General features: G+C 45.3%; 3 protein-coding genes, 1 long non-coding RNA gene and 5 other non-coding genes across 9 annotated transcripts in view; 7 read left to right on the forward strand and 2 right to left on the reverse strand.

The window, feature by feature from the left end:
• Window positions 1-2,493, reverse strand: part of LASP1 (LIM and SH3 protein 1) — a 40,227-nt gene extending 37,734 nt beyond the window's left edge. Inside the window, exon 1 of the mRNA XM_065908780.1 lies at window positions 2,284-2,493. Coding sequence (XP_065764852.1) covers window positions 2,284-2,352 — 69 coding nt within the window. The 5' untranslated portion in view covers window positions 2,353-2,493. The remainder of the gene's footprint in view (window positions 1-2,283) is intronic.
• A 128-nt stretch (window positions 2,494-2,621) lies between these two features.
• LOC136148999 (uncharacterized) lies at window positions 2,622-5,210 on the forward strand. The gene is made up of 3 exons (XR_010659619.1): window positions 2,622-2,663; window positions 4,313-4,512; window positions 4,917-5,210. It is a non-coding gene; the product is annotated as an uncharacterized lncRNA (long non-coding RNA).
• Window positions 3,226-3,297, forward strand: TRNAC-GCA (transfer RNA cysteine (anticodon GCA)). The gene has a single exon. It is a non-coding gene; the product is annotated as a tRNA-Cys (tRNA).
• TRNAC-GCA (transfer RNA cysteine (anticodon GCA)) lies at window positions 5,012-5,083 on the reverse strand. The gene has a single exon. It is a non-coding gene; the product is annotated as a tRNA-Cys (tRNA).
• Window positions 5,211-8,008: 2,798 nt separating the features above from the next.
• On the forward strand, window positions 8,009-8,080 carry TRNAC-GCA (transfer RNA cysteine (anticodon GCA)). Its single transcript has one exon. It is a non-coding gene; the product is annotated as a tRNA-Cys (tRNA).
• A 4,945-nt stretch (window positions 8,081-13,025) lies between these two features.
• Window positions 13,026-17,238, forward strand: RPL23 (ribosomal protein L23). The gene is made up of 5 exons (XM_065909055.1): window positions 13,026-13,097; window positions 13,666-13,749; window positions 14,048-14,176; window positions 16,888-17,001; window positions 17,112-17,238. The coding sequence occupies exons 1-5, from the start codon at window positions 13,085-13,087 to the stop codon at window positions 17,192-17,194; spliced, it is 423 nt and encodes a 140-aa protein (XP_065765127.1). The 5' UTR covers window positions 13,026-13,084; the 3' UTR covers window positions 17,195-17,238.
• LOC136150435 (small nucleolar RNA SNORA21) lies at window positions 13,781-13,916 on the forward strand. The gene has a single exon (XR_010659860.1). It is a non-coding gene; the product is annotated as a small nucleolar RNA SNORA21 (small nucleolar RNA).
• Window positions 17,239-18,548: 1,310 nt separating the features above from the next.
• SPMAP1 (sperm microtubule associated protein 1) lies at window positions 18,549-22,644 on the forward strand. The gene is made up of 3 exons (XM_065909720.1): window positions 18,549-19,720; window positions 21,205-21,304; window positions 22,393-22,644. The coding sequence occupies exons 1-3, from the start codon at window positions 19,514-19,516 to the stop codon at window positions 22,548-22,550; spliced, it is 465 nt and encodes a 154-aa protein (XP_065765792.1). The 5' UTR covers window positions 18,549-19,513; the 3' UTR covers window positions 22,551-22,644.
• A 689-nt stretch (window positions 22,645-23,333) lies between these two features.
• Window positions 23,334-23,405, forward strand: TRNAC-GCA (transfer RNA cysteine (anticodon GCA)). The gene has a single exon. It is a non-coding gene; the product is annotated as a tRNA-Cys (tRNA).
• The last annotated feature ends 3,047 nt before the right edge of the window (window positions 23,406-26,452 follow it).

Genomic DNA, 26,452 nt, shown 5'->3' on the forward strand with positions numbered 1-26,452 from the left:
TCAGGCATCAGACCCCCATTCCTAGTGCCTGCCCTTACTGCCTGAAGGGCGTTGGGAGGAACCAGTCTGATATCTGGATATTCCAGGCCTCCTGCTCAGGGCAGGGGTGACATCTCCCCAGGGAAACCTCCTGTAGGCAGAGATCTAAGAAGAAAGAGGAACCGCCAACTCTCACTTCCCAGGGCGCCCTCCACCTGAATGTCCTCTTCCTGAGAGGGAAATAAAACAGCTGAGGAGGGCACCTTAAAGGGTCTGCACCCTCCCCTCGGACACCAAAGGTCTTTACATGGAAAGCCAGGTATGGGGCTGGACAGGGTACCCCAGAAAAGGAGAGGGCGCACAGCCTATACCACATCCCCTTCCGGGCGCTGTGACAGGCACTTGGGTGCACCTCCCCACCTTCATGGAAATGACATCATCATACCTATCTGACAGACTGTGAACACTGAGGCCTAGAGCCATTCATAGAGCTGGTGGTGAGCAGACCTGGAACTAGGACCAAGTCTTCCAACACCCAGGCTAGCAGTCCTTCCATCAGACACTGCTTCTGCCTTATGTGGGTGGAAAGTGGCCGTTGCCTCTTCCCAATTCATGACTGTGCAGAAGGGGAGCACAAGGAACTCAAGGCGCAGAGGCCAAAATCCCTCCCACCAGGGAAGAGCAGAAACACCAGTGTGCAAGGCCAGAGAGCTCTCAGCTCCTGCCCCCAGGCTCAAGTCCTGCCCTCCCGCATGGTCTTTGGGAAGGTCAGCACCCACACTCATTGCACCATAACATGGCCTTTCTCTTCTCCTGCCCAGCCAGGCCCAGGAGACAAGACTGAAACAGCATCAGCCCCACATGACCCCTTCCTCCAAGAGCAGTATCAAAATGATCTCAGAACCATGGAACCCCACCCCCTCACCCTGACTCAGAGGCCAAAGGTTATTGAGGAAGCGCCAACCCTAAGGAGGAGAGGAAAGACAAAAGAATCCAAGGAGCGACCCTTTCCCCCCCCACAAAAAATACCTGACTCCAGGTGGGCCCTGCACCCTCTTCCATCCCATGCCCCCCAACCCCTGGCCAGTCCAGACAGGAAGGAGGGAATATGTGGACAGGGGGCCAGCTTTAGGAGGTGAATGAAAGGCATGATGAAGAAGGGGACAGAATTATAGAGGCCTCTCCTCCAGACCGAGGAGGGGATGAGAGGGGAGGTGGATTGCCTTAGGACCTTAGCGAGATTAAAAGAGGTCCGGATCCTACCCCAAACTGCAGGAAATACCCAGTTCCACTCTCCGCCCCATTTCAAAAAGTATAATGGCAACCAGATGAACGAGTCCAGCATGATGGGTGGGGGGTGGGGAGGAAGACGCCTAAGGGTCCCCAGAGGACAGTGAATTTCCAGAAGGCCACCTTCCCTTCCCCCCAACACGTCCCCCCTTTTCTTGGCTCCCCCTGAACTCAGCCAACCCCACCCTCCATTGGGGAAACCTGCTCTGAAAAGTTAGCTCTTTGTTCTTCAGGGTGGACTCAGCCTCTGAACACAATTTCAGGAGATCTCAGTGAGACAACCCCCACCCACCCTACTCCAGCAAGCGACCCCGCCCGGGTCCCGCTGGGCGGACCATCGCTGGGAGTGGGCTTCTAATTTGAGGTGGGGGGCTGGGAAGCTATGGAGAACGCCGGCTAGTCCATTAACAGCTGAACCACCAAGAGGGCTGCAGGTCGTCCAAAAAACGGGCTCTCGCGATGGGGCTCGGGTCCTTATCCGAAGGCCAGTTCACCAGAGCCAACACTTGCCCGCTGACGGCCCCCACCCTCCAGTCTCCAGGCCAGGAAGCCGGGCCAGTAGCCGCCGGAGCGGACTGCTTAGAAGGGGCCCCCAACCTCTGCGCCGCCCCCCCGCCGCCCCCTCCCCCAGCGCCCAGCGCTTCCGCCTACTTGGCGCTCGGCGAGGCGGGGAGAGGGAGCGGCCGTCTGCTCTCACTCTCCCGGCCCTAGGGGGCGGGACTGCACCCCTAACCTTCCCTCACTACCCCCACCCCCACTCCGGGGCCCGGCTTCCCCACCCCGGGGCACTGAGCCCACTCCTCTCCAGTAGAGGCTGCCCGCCAAGCGTGGACTCCCTTCCTCGCCCCGGATCTCCTGGTTTCCAGACTGGGGTCTGTCCCTCACACCCCATGACACCACCCACCTTCCCTCCTCCCGGGATCGCGGTAACGGGGCGGCAGAGACCCAGCCCCGCTGTTCTCCGATCTGGAGCTCGGGGATTGCAAAGACCCGTCTTCCAGTCCCGAGTCTCACCTTATCCAGACAGTTCACCTTCTCCGTGGGGTACACGATCTTGCAGCACCGAGCGCAGTTAGGATTCATGGCTCCGGGAAAGGCTGGGGCGAGGACGCCCGAGCTCGCGCGCGTTCTCTTTCCCCGGAGCGAGCTGGCGGGAGACGGCCGCGGCTTTAACTGCACAGGCTACAGCGACGGCGGCTAGAGCTAGGGAACTGGCCTCCGCCCCCGCCCTCCTTCCCCTAATAAACACAGCGGGGAGGAGGGGCTGTGCCGGGGCGGGGACGCGCCGCGGGCGCGGGCAGGGGCGCGCGCGGCGAGGCGCGCTCTCCCGGCGACGTGGGGCTGCGCGGGGGCGGGTTCCAGGGAGGACGGCCGGCCCAGCGGTACGCGCCTAGGTGAGCTCGCGAGCGGAAAGGGCCCTGGAGTGCTCCCGGAGGCCAGGCGCGGACAGGCGACCTTGCCCAGGGCCCTTCCGCCGCTGGAGGCGGGGCGGGGGCGATCCGGTTGCACGTCTGGGCACCTGGGCTGCAGGGCGGGCGAGCCCCTCGCAACTGTCCTGGCTGGGGTTCGATCCCTCTCGAACACCCAACCAGAGTCGCCAGGTTTGGGGACTTCCTTTGTACCCGTCGGTACCTGGCGAGAAATCTGCGAATCAACGGGAACCCCCCTGCCCCGCCCCTAGGATGTTAGCCAAGCCCTGCAACATCCTCTCCCACAATTTGTAGGGCGGAACCCGTCCCTCCCTCCAGGACTCAGTCCCTCGCAGACCGGGTTAGTTCTTCCGTCCCCGCGCCTCTGCCGTGCAACTTTCCCTTAGTTCCCCGAATCCAGCGAGCTTCTGCTTTGCGCTTGATCCCTTTTCCTCTTGCGTTTCTTTCCCCTTACCTTTACTGTTCTCATTTAGTGTAGCAGTATCTTAACATCCAAAAGAGCCGCGTCCAAGCCAAGGCGCGGCGTGGGGGTATAGCTCAGTGGTAGAGCATTTGACTGCAGATCAAGAGGTCCCTGGTTCAAATCCGGGTGCCCCCTTGGAGAGTTCTTCCTAGTTTTTGTCTAGTATAATTCCTTCCTTCTTGATCCATATTTTAACCTAGGGTCCTAGGTTAGAGAAAATAGAGAAAAGCTATTTTAAAATTCCTTCCTCGTTCTCCAACCGTAACGGAAGGCTTTCGGTTTTACTTCGTACTCAGCAGCAGGAGGGGGTGGGTACAGGCACAAATCAGGTACAAAAACTTCAGGTCCCCACGACCCACACCGGAGATACCGGGATTCTGCGGTCACCGGCGGCAGCCTCAGTCGTGTAGGGCGGTTCCAGGCGCTGGTTCAGAAGGCAAGACTCCCCCAATTTGGTGTTTCATTTTGGGTAGGGGTGGGTCAAGAGAAGAAAAGCCACAGACACAGATTTTCTCCAGCTTCAACTTTCTTTATTACCGGTGACAAGCGCTTGCCCTCAGCACCTTTCCTTATTGCTCATAACACCAGCATAGTGAAAGCAATTTGAGAATGTGGAAATGGTCAATGCCGACCCAAAAGCTCATTTTAATTTACAAAAATAAAGTTACATCCTGATATAAACTAATGTAGTGGTTCTCAAACCTGAGTGTGTCAGAATTAAATAGAGAGCTCCTTAAAACACTACCACCACCACCCCTCAACTACCAGCTTCTGATACTCTTGACCTGGAGTGGGACCCCAAGAATTTGCATTCTTAACAGATTCCCAGGGGGTGTTGATGCTGCTGGACCACACTTTGAGAACCACTGAGCAAATAATACAAGGCCATTAAGTTTCATAACCTAAAGGTGGGGACAGATAACTGTCCACTGTGTGACTGGCGGTTATCACTGTTGGGTCCAAGGAAAAAGATCAGGGAGCAAGATCGACCCTCTCGACTAGGTTTTGCCCAAAAAAAGGAAAAAGAAAGGATAGTGGGAGAGGCATGCTTCTTGAGTCAGGGGGAATTTGTGGTATTTTAAACTTGGAATTTGGTTGTGTCAGCCCTCAGGGCCCCAGGGGAATACTACTCGAATACTTTTTTCCCCAGGACTCCCGTTACTGTCTGGAGAAGGAAGTGGCCATCCACTCCAGCATTCTTGCCAGGGAAATCCCATGGGCTGAGGAGCAATCCTTGGGGTGGCAAACGGTGGGACACGACTGAGTGACTGAGCATGCATTACTGTAAGACAAGTCGTGAAGCTGGACATGGCGATTAAGCAGAGCTGCTGTGCCGTTCAAAGCCCAGAGGTGAGAAATAGCTAAGTTTTCACCTTGTTCCTGGACACCAGGCCTCAGACTCCACCTGTAGGTTTATCAGGCCCAAACCCTGCCTTTGAGCTAATATAAAGACGACGAAAGCTGTCCACTTTTCATCTTAAATCTGTGCTGTGACTTCGCCACTATTATGAACTAGGCAAAATAATATTGCCCCACCCAGGCATTCCATTTCTTCCCCTCTGAAGAAACTATAATTAACATCAAACTTCAAAGTTAACTTCAAAGTCTTGAAGGATCTCAAACTGGAAAGGTCTCAGCCTTCTTTCTACCTACTGAGGGTACAGGTGGGTGGGCTTCTTGGCACTGAGTGCTCACTGGAAAAGTGGTGCAGTCATTCCTGTGTGACTTCTAGGGTCTCTCTCTTTACTTCTCAGGGTTAAGAGTACTTTCTGAGAATCTCCAGAGAGTTTTGGATTCAGAACACAGACTTTGTGTTAGCCTGCAGCTGTGAAAAATGGAAAACCAGGAAAGGGGGCACCCGGATTTGAACCGGGGACCTCTTGATCTGCAGTCAAATGCTCTACCACTGAGCTATACCCCCTCTGCTGGTAGTATTCTGGTAAATTCTTTTTACATCCATTCCAGCCTTTTTCTTTTTTCTGAAAATTCTTTTTCCAAAATCAGTTTCCTCTTGCTACAAGATATTGAATAGTAATAACAAGGAACAACATTAAAAGACCTAGTAAAAACATGGAATTTTGAAAATATGTGAACTTTTGTCTTTTCTAAGTTCAATTCTTTATCCATGATCCCACCCATCTCTTCACCCTAAGAAGTCAGAGAAGAGCTTCTTGCAAAACTGAGTAAGGAATCCTTTCTCCTGGTCTCTCTAAAAAGAATGCAAGCACCAGCTGAACAGACGTGTCCACTGAGACTTTCCCTGGCTATGTTCTCTAGTGGTCCCTCTCTATTTTTAGGAAACAACTATTATGTGCCCCGTTGTAAGTGCAGAGCATACTTTCAATAGATACAAAGGTTCTCATTCTCACTGACTTTAAAATCAAATGGAGACAGAATAGAAACAAGTGCACAAATGAATAAACGAATAAGGAAAATGACTAAAATAAAAGACAAGATATGTATTAGGGAGGTACAAGCGGGTATTTCAAGATGTATAGTCAGGGAAAAGTTTTCTTCACAGGTGATTTTGGAGTTAAGACGTGGATGACATGAAAGAGACAGTCATTTGCCTATCTGTTGGGAGTGGGCATTCCAGTTAAAGGTATTGGCTGCTGCATTGGTCCTAGGGGTGAAACTATAATTCTAAACAACACATGCACCCCTGTGTTCATAGTAGTACTATTCATAATAGCCAAGACATGGGAACAACCTAAATGTCCACTGACTGGATCAAGAAAATATGGTACATATATACAATAGAATACTAAGCAGTCATAAAAAAGAATGAAACAATGCCATTTGCAACACTGTGGCTGAACCTAGAGATTATCATACTAAGAAAGGTCAGAAAGAGAAAGACAAATACCATATAATGTTACTTATTTATGGAGTCTAAGATATGGCACAAATGAATGTATCCAGGAAACAGAAACAGACTTACAGACATAGAGAAGAGACTTGTGGTTGCCAAGGGGCTGGGGAGGGATGGCTTGTGAGCTTGGGATTAGCAGATGCAGACTATTATATATAGAATGAATAAAGAATAAAGCCCTACTGTATAGCACAGGGAACTACATTCAGTATCCTGTAATAAACCATAATGGAAAACTCTCTCTCTATATATATATATATATATAAATATATATATATAGTGCATGTTAGTCACTTAGTGGTGTCTCTATGAATCCAAGGACTGTAGGTGACCAGGCTTCTCTGTCCATGGAATTTTAAAAAAAAAATTTTTTTTAATAATTTTTTTTTTTTAAAGAATGACTCTTCTTTTTTGACTTCACTATCTGGGTGCATGTGATTTCCCAAGATAAAGAACATTGAGAAAGGAGTACATTTACCAAAAAAAAATCTTCAAGAGTTTCTTTTTAACACTCTGAAACAAAGGTAATAAAGTACAGCCCCCTACCTCATAGACTTCACATTCTAGTATAAGGTCAATATGCTGTCTGATGTGCCTGACAGACATTTAAGAGGACATATTAAGTATGCAGCTGGAGATCCAGTTATTTCTGAAGTTCAGAAACATGTCTGGATTGGAAATGTGATTTGAAGAGTTGTCAGTATGTAGCTGGTAGCTGGTGAAAAATCAATCTCACAAGTGTGCTAGATTCGACTCACATTGGCTTGTGAGAACCAATTGTTAAATTTTCCAGAATTTTTAAAGCCAGTTAATTTCACTTGAAATTAGCAGATGGACATATGTACACTATGAGAATTGGCAAATCCTACAAATCAGGTCCTGGGGAGCCAGTTATTAGCCTTTTATCAGCACAACCCTGCTTCTGACTGGTTCTGATGTTCTCCAAAAAGGAAGAGGCCAGCATTCTCTGAGGAGGAAAGATAAGATGTAGAAGGTTTGAGAATGGAGAACGTGTGTGAAATAATCATTTTAGAGAGTGAGAAAGTGAATCTAGGCAGTCAGTGGTGGAGGAGTAATAGACATGGAGCCTGTTTCAGGTTGGTGGAATGGCTCAGACTTCTGAGCGCTCCTCTAACAACATTCATTCTACTGCTTGAGTGCAAGCTTGGTGTAATGCCATAGTTGAGTTGAATGAGTCTGAGTTTAATGAGGTTTGCCTGATAGGTACCACCAAGGTTTATAGTGAATGAGGCACTCTGCCAACTACTGTGAGGAATACAAAACGGAGAGCAACGTGATCCTACCTTCCAGGAACTTAGTCTGTTGGGGAAACAAGATACAGACACCAAGGGGGGAAAATTCCTGACAGTCGAGAAATGTAGAGAAATGTAGAGAGTAACAGAACTGTGAGGAAAACTTGTTGATAATGAGAGAAATGAAGTCAAAGACTTTCTTAATATTTGCTAGTGAAAAAGAAAAACTGGACAGGTGATCATAGCTAAAGGGAGGATTTTCCAACCTAGGGGAAACCTACTGATGTCTGAAGGAGCAAAGCGAATGGAAGAGACGCAAGATGCTGGAGATACCTTGGGAAAGACAAGGGAAGCATTTCCTTTCGTGTGCAAAGCATAGGCTGGGGATTTAGTACAACTCGGGATGCAGGCAGGGAGGATGGAAATTAGACTTAAAGAATTCTCAGATGTCAGAGGTATAAGAGCTTGTAATTGTTGGAGGAGGGAAATCCCATCGCATACCCCACAGTGTGCCTGGCTGGACTGGACTTCGTCCTTTCGTCCTTCCCTCCTACTATTTGGGTCCGTTTGGGTCTGGATTGCCTTTTCTCTTGGTCCTTAAGCATCAACCTGGGAAACCTGAAAGAACTGGTCATACATATCAAACTATTATTAATCACCAAGGCAACGTCTGCTCCCATAAACACTACAAATAAACTGTAATCTTCTTTTCACCAGCAGAGGGGGTATAGCTCAGGGGTAGAGCATTTGACTGCAGATCAAGAGGTCCCCGGTTCAAATCCGGGTGCCCCCTCGTGTTCTCACTTTTAACCCTTATCCACCTCAACATGATAGGTAGCAAATGTTTAGTCATTTGTCAGTGTTTTCTGGGAATACAGAAATAGGCCAACTACAGGCATCTGTGGATTTCACATTCTAAAAAGGTCAACACCCAAACAAAGGAATTTCCGGTCCACCCTATGGGTTCCAATCTGTGTTTGGGAGTTGAATCCTTCCATGTCTGCCTGTGAAACCGTTTCCACATAGGGAAAAAGAATTTACTTCTCACTTCCTTACCTGTTTCATTCTTGTCCACTCATGCATACAGCTTTCCAGAGGCTACATGATGTCACAACAGACTAAATGTGAAAACATGAAAATCCGGATGTCCTTCATTTAGCCAGATATCAAAGAAATTCCTAAAAGAATGTAAAGCCAAGCCGCTCTTCTCATTATTTTTAAAATTTAAGTACAATTCTTTTTAAGCATATGTATTTTCTCAACATTCAAAAAATGAAAAGCATGGCATCCGATGGCAAATGCTTCATGGCAAATAGATGGGGAGACAATGGAAACAGTGACAGACTTTATTTTCTTGGGCTCCAAAATCACTGCAGATGGTGACTGCAGCCATGAAATTAAAAGATGCTTGCTCTTTGGAAGAAAAGCTATGACAAACCTAGACAGCATATTCGAAAGCAGAGACATTACTTTCCCAACAAAGGTCTGTCTAGACAAAGCCATAGTTTTCCAGTAGTCATGTATGAGAGTTGGACTAGAGCGAAAACTGAGCACCGAAGAAATGATGCTTTTGAACTGTGGTGATGGAGAAGACTCTTGAGAGTCCCTTGGACTGCCAGGAGATCCAACCAGGCAGTCCTAAAGGAAATCAGCCCTGAATATTAATTGGAAGGACTGATGCTGAAGCTGAAGCTAATATTTTGGCTACCTGACTCATTGGAAAAGACCCTGATGCTGGGAAAGATTGAAGGCAGGAGGAGAAGGGGATGACAGAGGATGAGATGGTTGGATGGTATCATGGATGCAATGGATATGAGTTTGAGTAGGCTCCGGGAGTTGGTGATAGACAGGGAAGCCTGGCATGCTGCAGTCCATGGGGTCACAAAGAATCGGACATGACTGAACGACTGAACTTAACTGATTTTAACAGGTAACGATCTCTTAAATATTTCACAATTTAAATTTCTAATCTGGACTGTCAGTAAATAGATATAACTATACAAACAAAACCATTTTGGAGTCCTCAATAATTTAAGAATGTAAAGGATATTCAGATGAAAATATTTTGAGAACCAATGCTCTAAGTAACCAACCAAGACAACTAATACAGGCAGAAAAGCAAAATTTCTGGAAAAATTGATTTTGGTTTTTGGATGTGTCAGTCTGAAGTGCCTGTGAAGGTGTCCCTATCACTGTTTCCATATATTAGCTAGAGCTAAGCAGAAATGTCTTAGGCTGAGATACAGAATTGGGAGTTATTAGCTTATTGATAGTAATGGAAGGTATTGGGTGGTGTGATCACTCAGAGAAATATACTGAGAAGGGACAATGAATAAGGAGAGAGCAATATAACATAGTGGCTTAGAGCCTGTACTTTGCAATCAGTCAAATTCAGGATACCATTCTATCTCTACTTTTCATGATTTGTTTGATCTTGGACAAAGGCACTTAACCTTTCTATTTCCTAGCTTCCTTATTTGTAAAATGAGATTAATAATACCTAAGTCACAGGGTTGTGGTGAGGATTCAAGAAGTCACATTCCTATAAAATGCTTAACTCAATGATTAGTATTTAAGAACACTCCATAAATAGTAACTTCTATTATTACTAGCATCTTGGAAACCGTAGGTGAAGAGTGTTAAGAAGATGGGACTGGTGCCAGTGTGCAACAATGTGAGGTCAAGTAAGATAAAGACTGAGGAGTGTCCTTGGATTGTGGAAAGAGTAGGTCACGGTGAACTTTCTAGTATAATTTATCAGTATACATAATTTCTAGTATAATTTCAGTCATATAGTGAGGAAATAAACTAGATTACAGGGGTCCAAGGAATGTGTGCACCCAGGAAGTAAAGAAGTAGAGACAGATCATTTCACAGCTCTGATTTTCATGAACCAATGAAACTACCCCAGAGATGGCAGTGTTGAGATGGTGAAAAGTTGACATAGGATTTAAAGGAACATTTTTAACAACAAAAAAAGATGAAGGAAGATAATCCTTTAAATTGAGCAAATGTAGCTTTATGAGAAACACAGTATTTTCCAAATATTTCTAATTTTGCCATAGAAGAATGAAAATTTCCTTCATGCCAGGATGTTGACATATGGACACCACTGAGGTAGACTTCATTCGTTCAGCAATCATTTGCCACGTATTTATTGAGCCAGGCCCTATGCTGAATGCTGAGGATATACTGTTGAACAAAAAACAACAAAACAACTCAACTTTTACTGATATGTCAACTTTTACTGAGACTGACTGTCGAGGGTGGGAAGTCATTCTGCAAAGTCATGAAATACATATTTAAGAACTGAAATAAATAGTATGATGGAAAAATATCTCTTAAGAGAAGTCAGAGTAAAATTTCTCTAAGAAAAAGATATTTAAGCTGAGATCTGTAAAAATAAATAGATGTAAAAATGTAACACTTTACATCATGTAAAAATACACGATGAGAGTAGATAGGGCAGAGTATGCCAAGCATGTGTGAGGCCCATGGCTATTCAGGAGCATATATGGTATCTGGGACAAAAAGGCCAACTCTGCAGAGCAAGAGAGAGCATGGTGCAAGACGAGGTTAAGAAGTAGGACAATGCTAGATCAGGGTCCAATAGGCCATGATATGGATTTTAACTTTGATTCTAAGAGTGCAGAAACCATTGGAGGATTTTCAGGAGAGTAACATAGTAATATTTACATTTCTGAAAAATTATTTCTGGCCATTTTATGAAGACTGAGTAGATGGACGAGGGAGAATAGAGGCCAAGAGACCTATTACAGAGCTTCAGAAGTAGTTTAGGCAAGAGTTGGAGGTGGCCTGGACCAGAGTGTTAGTAGAGGAGATAGAGAGAAGTGAACAGACTTGAGAGACACTGAGAAGGCAGACTGAAAAGAACTTGGGCAGGAATCTCAGAGGGACACCGACATGGATGGTGGTTCCATTTATCAAGAGAGGCAAAAATGATAATGAAATCATATATTCAGAAACAAATGGAATTCAGCTAAGTGGAGAGAGAGAAACTGGTAGCTAGAGAAACTGGCAGGAGCAAGTGAAGGATTTAAGAGTGAGAAGGGCGATTTATAAATGTATAGATTTAGAGACCTCTTAAAGTTGAAGTGCTCCAGAGGTTAGCCCATGGTCTCTTTTATTTACCCTTTCTTCTTTTTGAACTCATCCACTATCGTGGCTTTACTTATATGCTGACAACTGCCAATTTTCTATCTCCCTCTTTCTGGAACTCCAGGCTAATACGTCCAACCTGCTACTGAAATCTGTTTTTTACATCTAACTCAACATCTCCAAAACTGAACTGCTATTCTTACCCCCAAAGCTGTTCCTCTCACAGCTTTGCCCATCTCCGTTGATGGCAACTTGCTCAGACCTAAAGCTTTGGAAACATTTTCTTCTCTTACTCTTTATCCCACATTTTGTTCGCTCTGTCTCCAAACATATCCAGAATCTGATCACATCACAGTACTTCTACTGCTACCAGTCTGGTCCAAACCACCACCATTTCTCTTCTGAGTTACTGCAAGAGCTTCCCAAATAGGTCTTCTTACTTGTATCTTTGTGTTCCCTCCCACAGTCTAGTCTCAGTTAGAGTGATCCTTCTGACATATTAGTCAGATCATGTCCCTCCTCTGCTTATGACTTAATGATTTCCAATTCACTCTGTAAATGTCAAAGTCCATAGTGATGTACAGAGCCCTCCATGATCCAGTTCCATTACTTATGACCTTCATTCTATTGCTTTTCCCTCCACTTACTCTGTCCAGTCATTCCTGGCTTCCATGCTGGTCCTCACATTGTTCAGGCACAATTCCACCTTAGAGTCTTTCATTGGTTGATGACTCTGTTTGGACTGCTCTTCTTAGACAATCAAATTGTTAACTCTCTCATCTCAAAATCTTTGCCCTAATGTCAACTTCTTCCATAAAGCCCACACTGACCATTCTATTTTGAATTGCAATTTGCCCCTCTTCCCACTTTCAGATCCCTCTTACTTTTTTCTACTTTTGTTTTTAAAGTACTTATCCCTATCTAACATACTATATGCTGCCATTATTACATCTGTGGTTCAGTATCTAATATCCACCTTCATCACCGCCCTGATTGGATGTAACTTTCATAAGGGCAAGAATGATCTGTTTTGTTCTGATATAGTCTAGTCTATGCCCAGGACAGAATCTGGAATCAGTAGTCTTTTAATATTTGAATGAATGCATCGACAGAGAGAAGCCTGAAGAATGGGAAAGCCTGAGGCGGTGAAAAGAATGATGAATATAGCAAGATATAGAAAATACAAGTGGGTCTGGGACCAAGCACACACAGTATGGAATTATCTGTAGCCCTACAATGGCATCTCTCAGTTGTATCACATCCTAATGAAACCATTTCCAGCTCTTTAACCCTTGCCCTCAACGCCCGTGCGTTCTCTGGGGGCCATTTAATCATTTCTGAATGTCTAGTGTCCATCTAAGTCCCTGGCACATAGTATTCAGAAGAGGTTGTCCGATCAATTAAACCAATGTTTCTGTGTCCCAAACAACTACTTCCGAGCTCCTATTGAGTGTACTCCTGGGATCATTCATTCTGCAGCCCTCAACCCCTACACCGCTCACTTTGTAACGCGAGCTCTAGGCGACGTCCCGCGTTTATGACGCAATAAGACAGCGCCCCAGGGAAAGAGGCGGGTTGGGCAAACTCCGGTCACGTGCCCAGATTGGGCGGGGCGTCGGAGTTCATATCCCAGTGTCCTTTGTTTCTACTTCCTTTTTGTTCCTTTCCGGCCTTCAAGATGTCGAAGCGAGGTGAGGTTTTGACTTTGGAAGATCCTTCGCCATCTGTTCCGCTGTGGCTGCTGGCCTTGCCGGTAGCGGCGGCCATGGGCAGCTGGGACGATTTGCTTTGCTCGAGGCCCGAGAGGGCATGGAGGGTTCATCGGGAGAGCACCGGGAGAGCCCCTGAAAGTGACGGGGCCGGCCGGAGGGTTGAGTTGGCAGGATCCAGTCGTGACTCCAGTTCGAACCCTGGGGGTTCACTCCGCGTCGCCGCTGCGGTGAAGGGATTGGAGTTGGACTGACTTAAGCCCCAGTGTGGGCGGCTTGTGCAGTCTCCCACCCTGCAGGAAGAATTGCGTGGTGCAAAAGTTGGATCGAGAATTGAGTCTTCCAGACCAGTTAATCTCAGTCTAATGTGGTGGTAGGGAGGATTTGGCTATTGGCCTTGAGAACTGGGTGGCACATGGGGCAGGGAGTGTGTGGATTCCTTGTGCCGTTTCCCAAAGCATACGCGAGTGAACTTCTACTTTAAGCATGTGAAAGGGACTCCGAACCATGTCTGGGCAATGACCTCTGCTGTTTCCCTTCCTACTAACAGGACGTGGTGGGTCCTCTGGTGCGAAATTCCGGATTTCCTTGGGTCTTCCGGTTGGAGCCGTGATCAACTGTGCTGACAACACTGGTGAGACCTTCGGCTGCCCCCTGGCATACTCACCCTTTTAAAAGCACTCGGTGGGCCTTTTGCTGATGACCCGCTGAGCCGTCAAGAAAGGGCAGAGTGAAAACACCGCTTTTGGGTGAAGCGGCAGCATGTTGTGTTGTTTTGCTTCAATCGGTGGTGTGACAAGGTGTTCCACCTAGTGGGGACTAACTGCTTGGGAGTGTGACTGGAAGAGGTGATGTTGGAAAATCGCAGCACTGCCTGATTGGCCCTCAAAACTAGTCTCCATTTTTGTTTACATTGTTTTATTGTTTTATAGGAGCCAAAAATCTGTATATCATCTCTGTAAAGGGGATCAAGGGACGATTGAATAGACTTCCTGCTGCTGGTGTGGGTGACATGGTGATGGCCACAGTCAAGAAAGGCAAACCAGAACTCAGAAAGAAGGGTGAGTAGCGAGATGGAATTCTCCTTTTGGTCTGTGGACAGTTGAGAGATTTCTCTCATTGGAAAAGTGGAACAGTAATTTTGCCATTCTCAGGGCCTCTTAAAAACTTGATCTGGTTAACAATAGTTAACAGACTTGTCTCACATACCTACACCTTAAGTAGAAGCAAGAGCCCTGTCCTACTGGAATTTACAGTCCATCCACATGATTCCTTCCCAAGCTGTCTCCTTTTAGTTCTTGGTTTTTTGTTCCAACTTATATTCTTTCCTTTGTGCTTCAGATTCTTGCTGTGTCCCCTATCTGGAATATTCTAATTCTAGTCATCTTCTGCTCATTACCCCCTTCTCTCCCCTTTTCCAAATAACCTTGAATCCAGGTGGTGATTTTTGTATGTGACATTCAGGGTTGTGTCTTCTGTGAGAGCAGATAATAATTGTCTTTAGTTGGTTGCTGATTCCTTGGCTACAGACCAGGTGGTACCGGGTGAGAGGGCAGCCTTAAGACCTGAATCACCCCAGGCAAGTTTCTTTTTAGGAACCAATTTGAAACTCAGGGTGTGACTGAACAAAAGTTGAGTATGGTTACTTCTAAATCTCTTCTGATAGAAACTGAAACCAGAGGGTGCTCATTGCTTAATTGTGGACCACCCCCAAAAGTTTTCCCACTACATGTATGAATTAGGGGTTGGGGCTGAGACGGTGCTGAATTGTCTGGCTTTACAGCTTCTGATATTCAATGCACTTGACTTTCCAGCTCTGTTGACCTCCAGTATGCACTTGGGGACTTGGTAAGCAAGGAATAATCATTGCAGCTAAGCACTGATAAAGCAGTGTGTTGATCAGGGTCAGCGTGTACCTGGACAGCCTGTCCTCCTAGAACACTTGCTGGGTCTGGTCTGTGGCCTGGGAAGCTGTCAGGGACGGGCAGAGCAGCTGTCCATCACTGTGGGTGAGATGGCAGCAGGGCATGCTGTCTGTCTCAGTCAGTTGTGGGACAGACCAGAGAATACTTCTTGTTTTAAAACTACATCTGACTTTCCGACTCTATTACTTTATTCTTTGGGCCTTGTTTCTTCTAAATGATACTGTTAGCCCTTTAACAGCATGGGTTTGAACTGCACGGGTGCACTTAAACACAGATTTTTTTCCCTCTAAATATATATTACTGTACCAGACAACCTGAGGTTGGTTGAATCAGCAGATACAGAGGGTCAACTAAAAGTTACAGATGGGTTTTAGACTGCACATTATAACATGCAGAAATGTGGGAAAGGACAGGACTGGAAATCCAGAATCCTGAATTCATATGACCTTATTTATTTGTTAGATTCATTTGTGAGAATTGTTAAATACATGAGGGTCCAATGGGGGAGAGTCTCGGTCAGCATTACCTGTCACTCAGTGTGTTAAAAACTCAAAAGACTGTCTATGAACACTACTTGCTTCAAGGATAGCCAGGGTCCCTGTCCTAAAAAAATTCTGTATTTCCAGTCTCATCTTAAAATATGGGACTTCCTGGGTAGCTCAGTCAGTAAAGAATCTGCCTGCAAAGCAGAAGACCCTGGTTTGATATCTGGGTCAGGAAGATTCCCTGGAGAAGGAAATGGCAACCCACTCCCATATTCTTCCTGGAAAGTCCTATGGAGAGAGGAATCTGTTCGACTACATTCGGGGTCGCACAAGTCAGACACAACTTAGCGACTAAACCACCACATCTTAAATATAGAAATTTTAACTATTATCCCTAGCTTTTGCAAGAGGAAAGCTTAAACATTATAAGATGGCATAATCTGTTCAAGGTCTCCAAACTATTGTCAGTCAACATTTGAATTCAGGTCTGTCTGACTCTAGTTCTATCAAGTGCAGTCGATGCTTTGAATATCGGGAAAAGTATTCACTTTAGAGCAGGTGGGTTTTAAAAAGTTAGTTATGACCCAGGAAAGCACTTTCTCAAAAAGTTAAACCTAGAGTTAATTAAATAGGAAATAGAAGTTGAATTTCTGTTACCTGACTCTTAGGCCGCCAAGAGATGATCATTTTTAGTATTTTGTAGTATGTCCTATTTTCCAGTGCAAGACCATTTCCTTCCCATAACTCATTCTTGCTTCACAGATGATTGTCTTAGATATAAAAAGTTACAGAAATGTATAATCATTTAAAGTGATTGTGTTCTGTGCATGTGCCGTGAGATATTTATGTTAATTCCAAGTTTGCCTAGTTAAAACATGTACCTTGCAGTTAGAGTGGCATAAAGTGCTAATTTTATATCAAAGTTTGTACTTGGAGGTCTTGATAGAAATGAAGATGGAATATTTATTGTGTAATGAGCCTCTCCAGTATGAGGAAAGTCCGTTTCCCAATTCTATGACATTGGGATCTTAACAGTACCTACCTCTTTGGTGAAGTAGGGAAATGTATAGAAAGTGTTTAACAAGTTTCCTGTTGGTATGTTGCTGATCTGTACTCCCAGAGTACAGATTCATGCTTGCAAGGAAATGCTTGCAGTTTGAACTTAGAAGTAAGGTCTTTCCTTAAGGGGTGATGGATGTTTATTAATCTCTTGCACTTGATTTTAGGAAATGAAAAAGCTAATGAGGATGCATTCTGTCCAAATGGGGAATGTTGGGAAGCCAGACAAGGTGTAAACCGCTTTCTTATGGTGACATTGGTACTTGACAGGTTTAATGACAGCTGTTTTTTTTCCCCCCTCAGTACATCCAGCAGTGGTAATTCGACAACGAAAGTCGTACCGGAGAAAAGATGGTGTGTTTCTTTATTTTGAAGATAATGCAGGAGTCATAGTAAACAATAAAGGCGAGATGAAAGGTAAGAAAGAATCCACATCTTTGTTCAGCTTTTGAGACTTGATGACTCAACTCAAAGTGCGCAAGGAAAGGACCCTTTGAGCTTATGTGTCGCTTCATTCTTTTATGCAGGTTCTGCCATCACAGGACCAGTTGCAAAGGAATGTGCAGACTTGTGGCCCAGGATTGCATCCAATGCTGGCAGCATTGCATGAATCTTTGGTGTATTTGTAAAAAAATAAAAACTATTTGCTCCCAATGTTTGCCCTGCTGTTTGTTTCTACATGTTACTCTTGATACCACTTAATCCTTACCTGAGTTTTTTAGTTCTTAAATTACAGATGATCTATACATATAACATATATAGTGTTACAGGTTACCCCAGGTAACTGCCCTGCAATTAGGTATTTGAGATAAGGTAGAATGTATGGTCAGATCCTGGACACTCATGGACTTCAAGGAATGATGTGAATAGGGACAAGGTACACAGGTATATAATGTGCACTTTGCAGTTACAGGTTTTCTTTGGGTAAGTTGGTGCATGAATGCATTTATATTTGTAAAACCTAACACATGGTAATTGTTCTCATGAAAGATGACTAAGTTGTTAATATCTACAAGTCCTTTTTTTGCTATCTAACTATTTCGATGGCATACATCTTCCAAACCCTAGTTTGAGAATAAAAGATGATAGAATGTTAACACAGCAGGCTAATACCCTTTTACCTTGCCCAAGCCATGAGAGTTGATTTAGGTGACATTCAGGGCTTGGGAAATGACCACTCAGCTGGTTTGGATCAGAAGTCTGGCCTAAAGATGTTGGAAGAGGATTTGTATTCATGTATCTAGTAAAGTTGTATGATAGATCTGACTCTCCCCTACCCCATCCTCCAGACGGGTGAATTTCAGATCTTTAATGTGACATGAAGCCCCCAGGTACTCCAGGAAACTGCCTGCCAGTACAGGAGATCTGTTTGATACCTGGGTGGGGAAGATTCCCTTGGAGGAGGAAATGGCAACCCACTCCAATATTCTTGCCTGGAAAATTCCATGGACGAGGAGCCTGGCGAGCTACAGTCCATGGGGTTGCAAAGAGTCAAGACATGACAGTGTCACAAACTATAGACTGTATAATTTCAAATTTGATTTATTAACAGACTTGCCTATCATAGTGTAAAAAGATTAAACATGCCAAGTAGATACATCAGGACCAGTGATTATGTACAAGTATGTGGTGGTTTAGTTGGGAAGTCTTGTGACCCCATGGACCGTATCCTGCCAGGATCTGTCCATGGGATTCTCCAGGTAAGAATATTGGAGTGGGTTGCCATTTCCTTCTCCAAGGGATCTTCCTGACCCAGGGATTGAACCCTGGTTTCCTTCACTGCAGGCTGATTCTTTACCAACTCAGCTACCAGGGAAGCAGGTATGATGCAACCTTTTTCTAATTAATACTTGTGCTTTTGTACAATCAACAGGCTTCCCTCGTAGCTCACTGGGTAAAAATCTGCCTGCAATGCAGAGACCCACGTTGCACTCTGGGTTGGGAAGATCCCCTGGAGAAGGAAATGGCAACCCACTCCAGTATTCTTGCCTGGACAATCCCATGGACAGAGAACCTGGCAAGTAGTCCATGGGGTTACAACAGTCAGACATGACTTAGCAACGAAACAACCACCACAGTAAACTAGTAACATGAAAGAATTCCTGGATTTGTTACCTCATTTGTGAAATAATAGCACCTCAGTTTGTATGAGGAGCAGAGAGATTTGTATAAGGCCCTTTGTAAAGCATCTATATAAAGAGAAATTGGAGAAGTAAACTAGAAAGAAAAATCACTTTAACAATAGAGAAAATGATTGTTCATGTTTTGCTGTATCCTATTATATACACAAAATTAACCAGAGGGGAAAAGTATGGTAATATGTGTCAACTTACTGTTTTGTTGGGTTTTTAAATTTATCAGGAGGAGGTATATTAGCTGATGAATTGGGTAGGGAGGGAAGAAGTGATTTAAATGGATATACTAGAAACCAGGAGGTAAGTTCTGGTTCTGGATCTGTCACTAAATGAATTAGGAAATACTCCAACATTTCCTAGCTTCAACTTAGAATTCTGTAAAATGCCAGTTGGAAGTAGATGCTGTCTGAACTGATCATTCAGGTTTCAGGGTTTTCAAAGGAACTGGGTTTGGGAAATAGTATGTAACAACGTGGGAGCAGAGAACCTTGCTCTTAAAAGGAGCACGGAGAGTTGGGACGACTGCGCTCACGACCACATTCAGTCATCCCCCTTCTCTTCAATCTCTGACTCCTCTTGCATAGTTACCTCCTAGACATCCCTTGCCTTGGGACCATGAAGCAACTACCCCCACATCCCTGCGAGGCTACCCCGTAGGATGGGGACAATAGGGTTTGTGACCCCTACTGTGACGCCTACGTGATGTTTAATTCCACGTCACAGTGTGCCGGGGAGCCTCCACCTAGGACACTCCGCTTCTGCCAGAAAAGCCCTCGGAGGCTGCGGTTGTCTGGATGGCGCACCTTTGCGCGTGTCCTCTGCGGAGAGAGAAGGGCTTCATTCTGGATGGGGTGGCTGTGAGCACCGTGGCCCGCTCCTACGAGCACCTTAGGCCCAAGCTCTGGTCCGCGATTCCACCCTACAACGCGCAGCAGGACCAACACTCCCGCCGGTACTTCCGGAGCCGCGTGGTTCCCCCCATCCTGCGGAAGACTGATCAGGTACCCGAGCCCCCCGTAGGACCCGGCTATCTGCGCCTGCAGAGCTTGGCCCAGGTGGCCGGCTGGCTTCCCAGATCCGGGCGTCTGATGCTAGCGCCCTCACCACCATGGAGGCTGCCCGATTTGCACCCTCTCAGCTTTCTGGATGAAACTCCAGAATTGCTGGAGGCAGGAGACAGGTGTTGAGCGCGAACTTACAGAGCTCACCTTCCATGCCTGAATTTGAGAATGATCGCATTTCAGATCTCTGCAAGCCTCTGCCAAAGAAATTGGGTTCTTTGTCCTTTTTGGCGTCACGGATTCACCTTTTGGGGTGATCTCCCGCCGCAAATTCTCAAAGCCCGACCCTCAGAGAACAAGACAAAGAATTGCCGAGGCCCACTAGGCGAGGTGCCCTCGGTCCGGTGATGTAATGCGACTTTCTTTGAACAGACTGGAAGGAAACCTCCCAACTTACCCAGTCCTCGCTTCTACTCAGTTGCACGTCCCCCTTACGGGGATCAAAGATTCTGAGGCTATTACAGGCTGACGGCTCCAATTTTTTTCAACACTTTTGCTTCCAGTATTTGTCACTATTAATACATATCAGTGATACGGGGAGAGGAGGACTGAATGCGGGTTATTCTGTAAACACATCTTGGGGTTTCAGTGGTCCCAGGTGATTGTGTGTGCGCATGTGTGTTCAGCACAGGCATACGGACCCACATCGGTGCCATATTTGGGTGTGTTCGCTGACTACTCATGTAATATTTATAACAGAAGGAAACAGAATCTGGGGGAAAACTCCAGAACTTAGAAGTTCGAAAAATAATATGATGTACACACTTTTGAAACTTTCTATGTTCCATTTTGTAAGTTTTCTTTAATAGTCACAACCACCCTTTGCGGTAGGTACTATTTTCATTTAAAAGAAGATCGTGTTTACTGAAATTTGCCAGACCCTTTATTTGAGGCCCGTTTATGTCTCACTTCAACCTCAAAGTACTATTGAGGAAACTGAGCTCTAAAAAAGCTGTGTCTTTGACCTCAGGTCTTGTTAGGGGCAGAACTGGAAATAGAACCAATCTTCCCTGATAGTTTAGACGGTTAAGACTCTGCCTGTGATGTGGGAGACCTGGGTTCAATCCCTGGGTTCGGAAGACCCCTGGAGAAGGGAATGGCTATGCCCCTCCAGTATTCTTGCCTGGAGAATTTCATGGATAGGGGAGCCTGGCAGCCTACAGGCTAAGGGGTCCTGAAGTGTTGGATAGGACTGAGCGACTAACACTTTCACTTTCTCTGCCATTAGACACTGAGCTTATAACTACCAAACTACAATGCATCTCGCTGAAAGGCAATAGGTCACTGAGTATATTTAATCTGTCTGGCCCTCTTACCCCTGGGCTGTGACCTCTCCCTCCCCCAACAAGCCAGGAGGCAGGGCTTGGACTGGGCTTTTTTCGGCATCACGGCTGACAGTCTTCTGCATTTTCTCTCACTCTCAGGATCACGGCGGCACAGGAAGGGATGGCTGGATAGTGGATTATTTCCACATCTTCGGGCAAGGACAGAGATACCTCAACAGGAGAAACTGGGCAGGGGCAGGCAAGTGCCACCTCCCTTTCCAATCTCATCATGATCTCACTTGGGAAGAGTGGTGTGCCTTCCCCAGTGAGAGAAACTGGGTCCTAAAGAGACCTGGAAGGGAAAGAGACCCAGTGACTGACTGCATCCTCCAGTTTTCTTCTCATGCATGAGCAGATGGTGTTACAGTGCTCCCTAATAGTTACTGAGCACCCACTTTGTGTCAGGTGCTTTTTATCCTCAGAATATCAAGTTACAGCCAGGGAAATTGAGTTTTAGAGCGGTAAAATTGTTTGTTAAGAAGGGTTGGAATTCCCTGGTGGCTCAGTGGTAAAGAATCTGCCTGCCAATACAGGACACATGGGTTCAATCCCTGCATTGGGAAGATCCCCTGGAGGAGGAAATGGCAACCCACTCCAGTATTTTTTTTTTTTTTTTTTTCCACTCCAGTATTTTTGCCTGGGAAATCCCATGGACAGAGGAGCCTGGCAGGCTATAGTCTATGGGATCACAAGAGTCAGACATGACTTAGCAACTAAATCACCACCATCACCAAGAAGGGCTGAGCTGAGATTGAAATTACACTGTTTCCAAGGAAAACCTGTGTTCTCATTGCTCCCAGAGCAGACTGTGTCCTGCTCACTCTCCAGGCCCAATTTAGCAGCAGTAGGAAAAGGGAGAGTTGAGAGCTGTTTTTCTGGCAGGGTGAGCCCTCCTCCTACCCCACCTAGTCACATGATCCCTCACACCACTGGCCAAATTGAGCTCATCTGTTTTCTCCAGATGGGTCAGATACAAGGGTGAAATCGTCTCAGTTCTCCAGGATACAAGGCAAGTTCAGCCAAGCCCAGAAGTTTCTGGCCCTTCTTGTCCCAGCACATATCATTCACGCTCCCTCTGCATGCTACCCCTAGTGTGAGGATGGGTTTCCAGGATGCCATCTGTCTCCTCCACCTCATCCACCCTTGGCTCTTCAGGACTCGGGGTTCAGCAGGGACATGGGAGCACAGTGACTATAATTGAGTGAGCCTCCTATACCAGCCCAGTGGGAGTAGGGAAAACAAGAAGGGACTGAATACCGGCTCAGGCCTCTCTCTCTGTCCCCCAAGGGCATTCTCTCCAGCAAGTGACCGGGCATGACCACTATAATACCAATCTGAAAGCAACCCAGGGGTTCAATGGTCGGTTTGGCTATCGCCGGAACACCCCAGCCCTTCGCTACTGCCCATCTGTCTTTGGAGAGATCACCCAGTTCCCTCTCTTTTAACAGCAGTTCTTCTCTTCATGCTCCTCCACCTGAATTTCTAAGACAGATGTGTATATGAGCTCCCAATGTTTATATTAAAACTTTTGTTTAAGTGCCTCAGTGTGCTGTTTCATCCCTGAGGCTGGGGGAGGGGGAAAGCTAGTTTCTCCACCCTCAGCTTCTCTACCCTGTGGAGGAGGTGGGAGGGGAAAGGGTGTCTCAGGTTGTGCCCTTAAATTCCATGTAAATAGAGTGCCAGACTTGAAAGGAGAAGTCTCTGATCTCCCCTGTACAAGGAGGAAGCACACTACTTAAGCTCTCAGAAACTCTTCTCCAGGCATCAGGAGGGCCCAGGTCAGAAGCTACCTACTGTTTCCATCAAGAGCAGAGCAGGCAGAGTGGCCACAGGGATTGGTGGTTGTCCTGAGAAGTTCCTCGTTTTTCTGGATCACCCCATCCAAAAGAACTGATGTCTCCTCCTCCTTCCCACCTTCAACTCATCACGAGGCAGGGGATGAACAGGGTGATATCTGGAGCTGAGGATCATGACACAGTAATATGGTGTTTGTGAAAGCTTTCTCTACTAATGCTATATCAGTTTCCTTTTCAGCTAGTTTCCAGTCTGTCAGTTTTCAAGTGCCCCTACCCCTTTTATTGGTGGCCAAGAAAAAAGCCAAAGCAGATTACAGATACAAAAGGGGTGGAGCTTTAGAATACAAAGCTTGCAGGAATTCTACAGTGGGTGGAAACTGTTTGTACTGAGTCACCATAAGTGGACAAGGAAGATAACCTCCAACAGGCTGTGGGGGTATAGCTCAGGGGTAGAGCATTTGACTGCAGATCAAGAGGTCCCCGGTTCAAATCCGGGTGCCCCCTTCCTTCTTTACCATTTTATGTTCATTAAATATTTCACTCCCAGCCCCAGGATGACTAGAGGAGGAAGACAAGAACTCCCAAGGGATTCTTGTCCAGCTTACTAGTTACTCCCATATTCCAAACAACCACTGAGGATAAATCCCTGGAGGATTCCACTGGTCTTCAATTAAGACAAAGTCCCTGAGGAAATTCTTAGATCTGAGAACTGTGATTACAATTTATGGATATGATGTGTGACAGAATAAAGATGAAGATGTTGGTATAACATATATAGTTGAGGGCTTACTGCACACAAGGCTGTGGTGAATTAAAGGATGAAAGAGGGCAGCTATCCTCAGGGAACTTCTGTAACAGGAGGGAAACAGAACTTCTGTAGCAACTTTTACAAACAACTTCCCTAAACTTTTCTAACAGGAAGGAGGACGCAACTTTTGAGAGAATGACATAGCCTAAGGACACAACATAAACTGATTAGAATCAAATGGGACCAAGATGGCAGACTAGTCTAGTCCTTGATCCTCAATCAGAAGTGAAATGACACACCCAGAGGTGCCATGACAGTTCCAAGACACTGTTAAAAGACCAAGGAATGGGCAGTGGCCCAAATCCTGGACCCTTCCCCAAAATAGTTGGAATAATCCTCCCACTCATTAGCATATGAAATTACCCAGCCTATAAAAACCAACTATGCCACATTTCATGGCCACACTTGCCTTCTGCGATGGCCCACGCTGTCTGTGGAGTGTGTTTCTCTCTGAATCTGAATAAATCCATTTCTTACCTATCACTTTGTCTCTCACTGAATTCTTTCTGTGATGAGACATCAAGAATCTGAGTTTTATTAGGCCCCGAAACCAGATATTGTGGATTTTGTCTGGGTTCAAGTCCCAAGCAGGGTTTTGACTGGGTTCAAGCCCCAGTCTATAGTAAATGTATTCACTTTCAGTATAATGGAAGTTCACACATTTGCACATACATAGCCATTTAGAGCAAGAGCACTTTATTGCTCAAGAAAGAGATAGCTTTTAAAAAGACCCACCACACAGGGAACTTACTCAGTACTCTGCAATAATCTACATGGGAAAAGAATGCATAACTGATTCACTTTGCTGTACAGAAGAAATTAACACAACATTGTAAATCAACTATACTCCAATAAAAAATAAAAAGACCTACCCACTTTTTCTAGGTACAATTTAGAAATCCAGCTCAGTCCTGTATTTAGAAGTGTCTGCTGCTGGTGCCACCAACCCTAGACATTAGTCACTGTGCTGTGGATATTATTCCAGCTGCACCTACATCTCCAGGACAGTTCCTCAAGTTTGAAAATGCCAAGTGGAAGCATTTGATTGGCTGAGCCGTGGTCTGACACGTTTGTCGTTTTCCTCCATGAATGGGAGAAGCCTGTGTTAATCGCTCAGTCGTGTCCAACTCTTTTCGACCCCATGGACTGTAGCCCGCCAGGCTCCTCTGTCCATGGGTTTCTCCCAGGCAAGAACACTGGAGTGGGTTGCCATTTCCTACTCCAATGAAGGGGAGAAGATGGTCTTATCTCACTAAATCTGACAACATGAGGTATTACCCCAGAACTGGAGGGGTGTTTGGGTATAAAAATGAATGTATCATGACCATACTTTTTATTTCTCCATGAAGAAACCACTGTAAGAGAGCATGATAAGTTATAAATTTCAGTCCTGGCAGCTAAGTGTTTGCTTTCTCCTACCCCTTTATTTCCTCTTTGCTAAAATTAATTAAATAAAAATTTTGTATTAAATCGTGTTCACATTTTATCATGATTGTGTAAATACTATTGACTATTAGTCAATTATATATACTTTGATAGCATTTTCTTTCTTGAAAACTTTTCTGAAGAAAAGTTTTTTCTCATTTTCTCACTTGGGTATTTTTCTTTGTGCCTGTTGACAATTTGAACTTCAATAGCCTCAGGGTGCAATTACACGCTTGGTCAAACCTACCAAATTGATTTTTCAAGGAAGTTCTGACAGTCTGCATCCTTCTGTTTCAGGTTGTTTAGACCTGCCATCCAGCTTGGGGTACCTTGGAAATTCCTAATCCTTCTCCTCTAGGCTGGATTCTTTGTCTCCTGGGTAATGTTTTCCTTTTCTTAGTTTCCTTCTTTGTATGGTCAAAAATAACCCCCAGGAGCTTCCTGAGAAAGAGTATATGGGAGGCAAAAAGTCCTGTTGTGTCTGAAAATATTTTTATTTTACCTAAACACTTGAGAGATAGTTTGAGAATAAAATTATTGTTGAGCATTTTTTTTCAGAAGTTTGCTAATCACTGTCTTCTAGCGTCTCTTAGTAGATTTGATGTCATTCTTATTTCTATATGTGAACTCTTTCTCTCTATAAAATCTTAGAATCTTTGCTCCTGATGTTCTGAAGTTTTTCAATGATGTACTTGGTGATTCCTTTCAATCTAGAGATTTAATCTTAAATTTTATTATTTTTTAATATTTCTTTTTATTTGTCTATTTATTTGGCTGTGCCAGGTCTGATCTTCAATCTTCATTGCATCATAGAGTAGTTGCATCATGTGGGATCCAGTTGCTGACCTGGGCCTCCTGCATTGTGAGCCTGGAGTCTTAACTGCTGGACCACCAGGGAAGTACCAAATTTTATTATTTCTTTGATACTTTGTTCTCTTTCATTTGCTCATTGGGGAAATTATCTTTTTTCTCTTACTGTTCCTTTGTCTCGCCACCCCCCGCCGCCCCCCTCCCCCGCGCCCGACTCACTTGTCTTTTTGTCATACTTTCTAGGAGATTTACTCATATTATCTTACAGTGTTAGCTCTTTGATTTTAGTTTTCTCATGGTTCCAATTGGTCCTTCGTTATTACATCCTGTTCTAGTTTTACGGATACTGGTTAGTCTCTTGTTTCTTTAAAATCAAGGCTGTGGTTTCTCCAGTGGTCATGTATGAATGTGAGCGTTGGACTGTTAAGAAAGCTGAGCGCCGAAGAATTGATGCTTTTGAACTGTGGTGTTGGAGAAGACTCTTGAGAGTCCCTTGGATTGCAAGGAG

The sequence above is a fragment of the Muntiacus reevesi genome, chromosome 18 (assembly GCF_963930625.1).
Source record: "Muntiacus reevesi chromosome 18, mMunRee1.1, whole genome shotgun sequence".
Lineage (NCBI taxonomy): Eukaryota > Metazoa > Chordata > Mammalia > Artiodactyla > Cervidae > Muntiacus > Muntiacus reevesi.

Coding starts and splice junctions, on each gene's coding strand:
- RPL23 (XM_065909055.1), top strand. Junction 14,177..16,887: donor ACCAGAACTCAGAAAGAAGG/GTGAGTAGCGAG, acceptor TTCCCCCCTCAG/TACATCCAGCAGTGGTAATT. Junction 17,002..17,111: donor CAATAAAGGCGAGATGAAAG/GTAAGAAAGAAT, acceptor TCTTTTATGCAG/GTTCTGCCATCACAGGACCA.
- SPMAP1 (XM_065909720.1), top strand. CDS start 19,514: ATGGCGCACCTTTGCGCGTGTCCTCTGCGGAGAGAGAAGGGCTTCATT. Junction 19,721..21,204: donor TCCTGCGGAAGACTGATCAG/GTACCCGAGCCC, acceptor TCTCACTCTCAG/GATCACGGCGGCACAGGAAG. Junction 21,305..22,392: donor GAGAAACTGGGCAGGGGCAG/GCAAGTGCCACC, acceptor CTGTCCCCCAAG/GGCATTCTCTCCAGCAAGTG.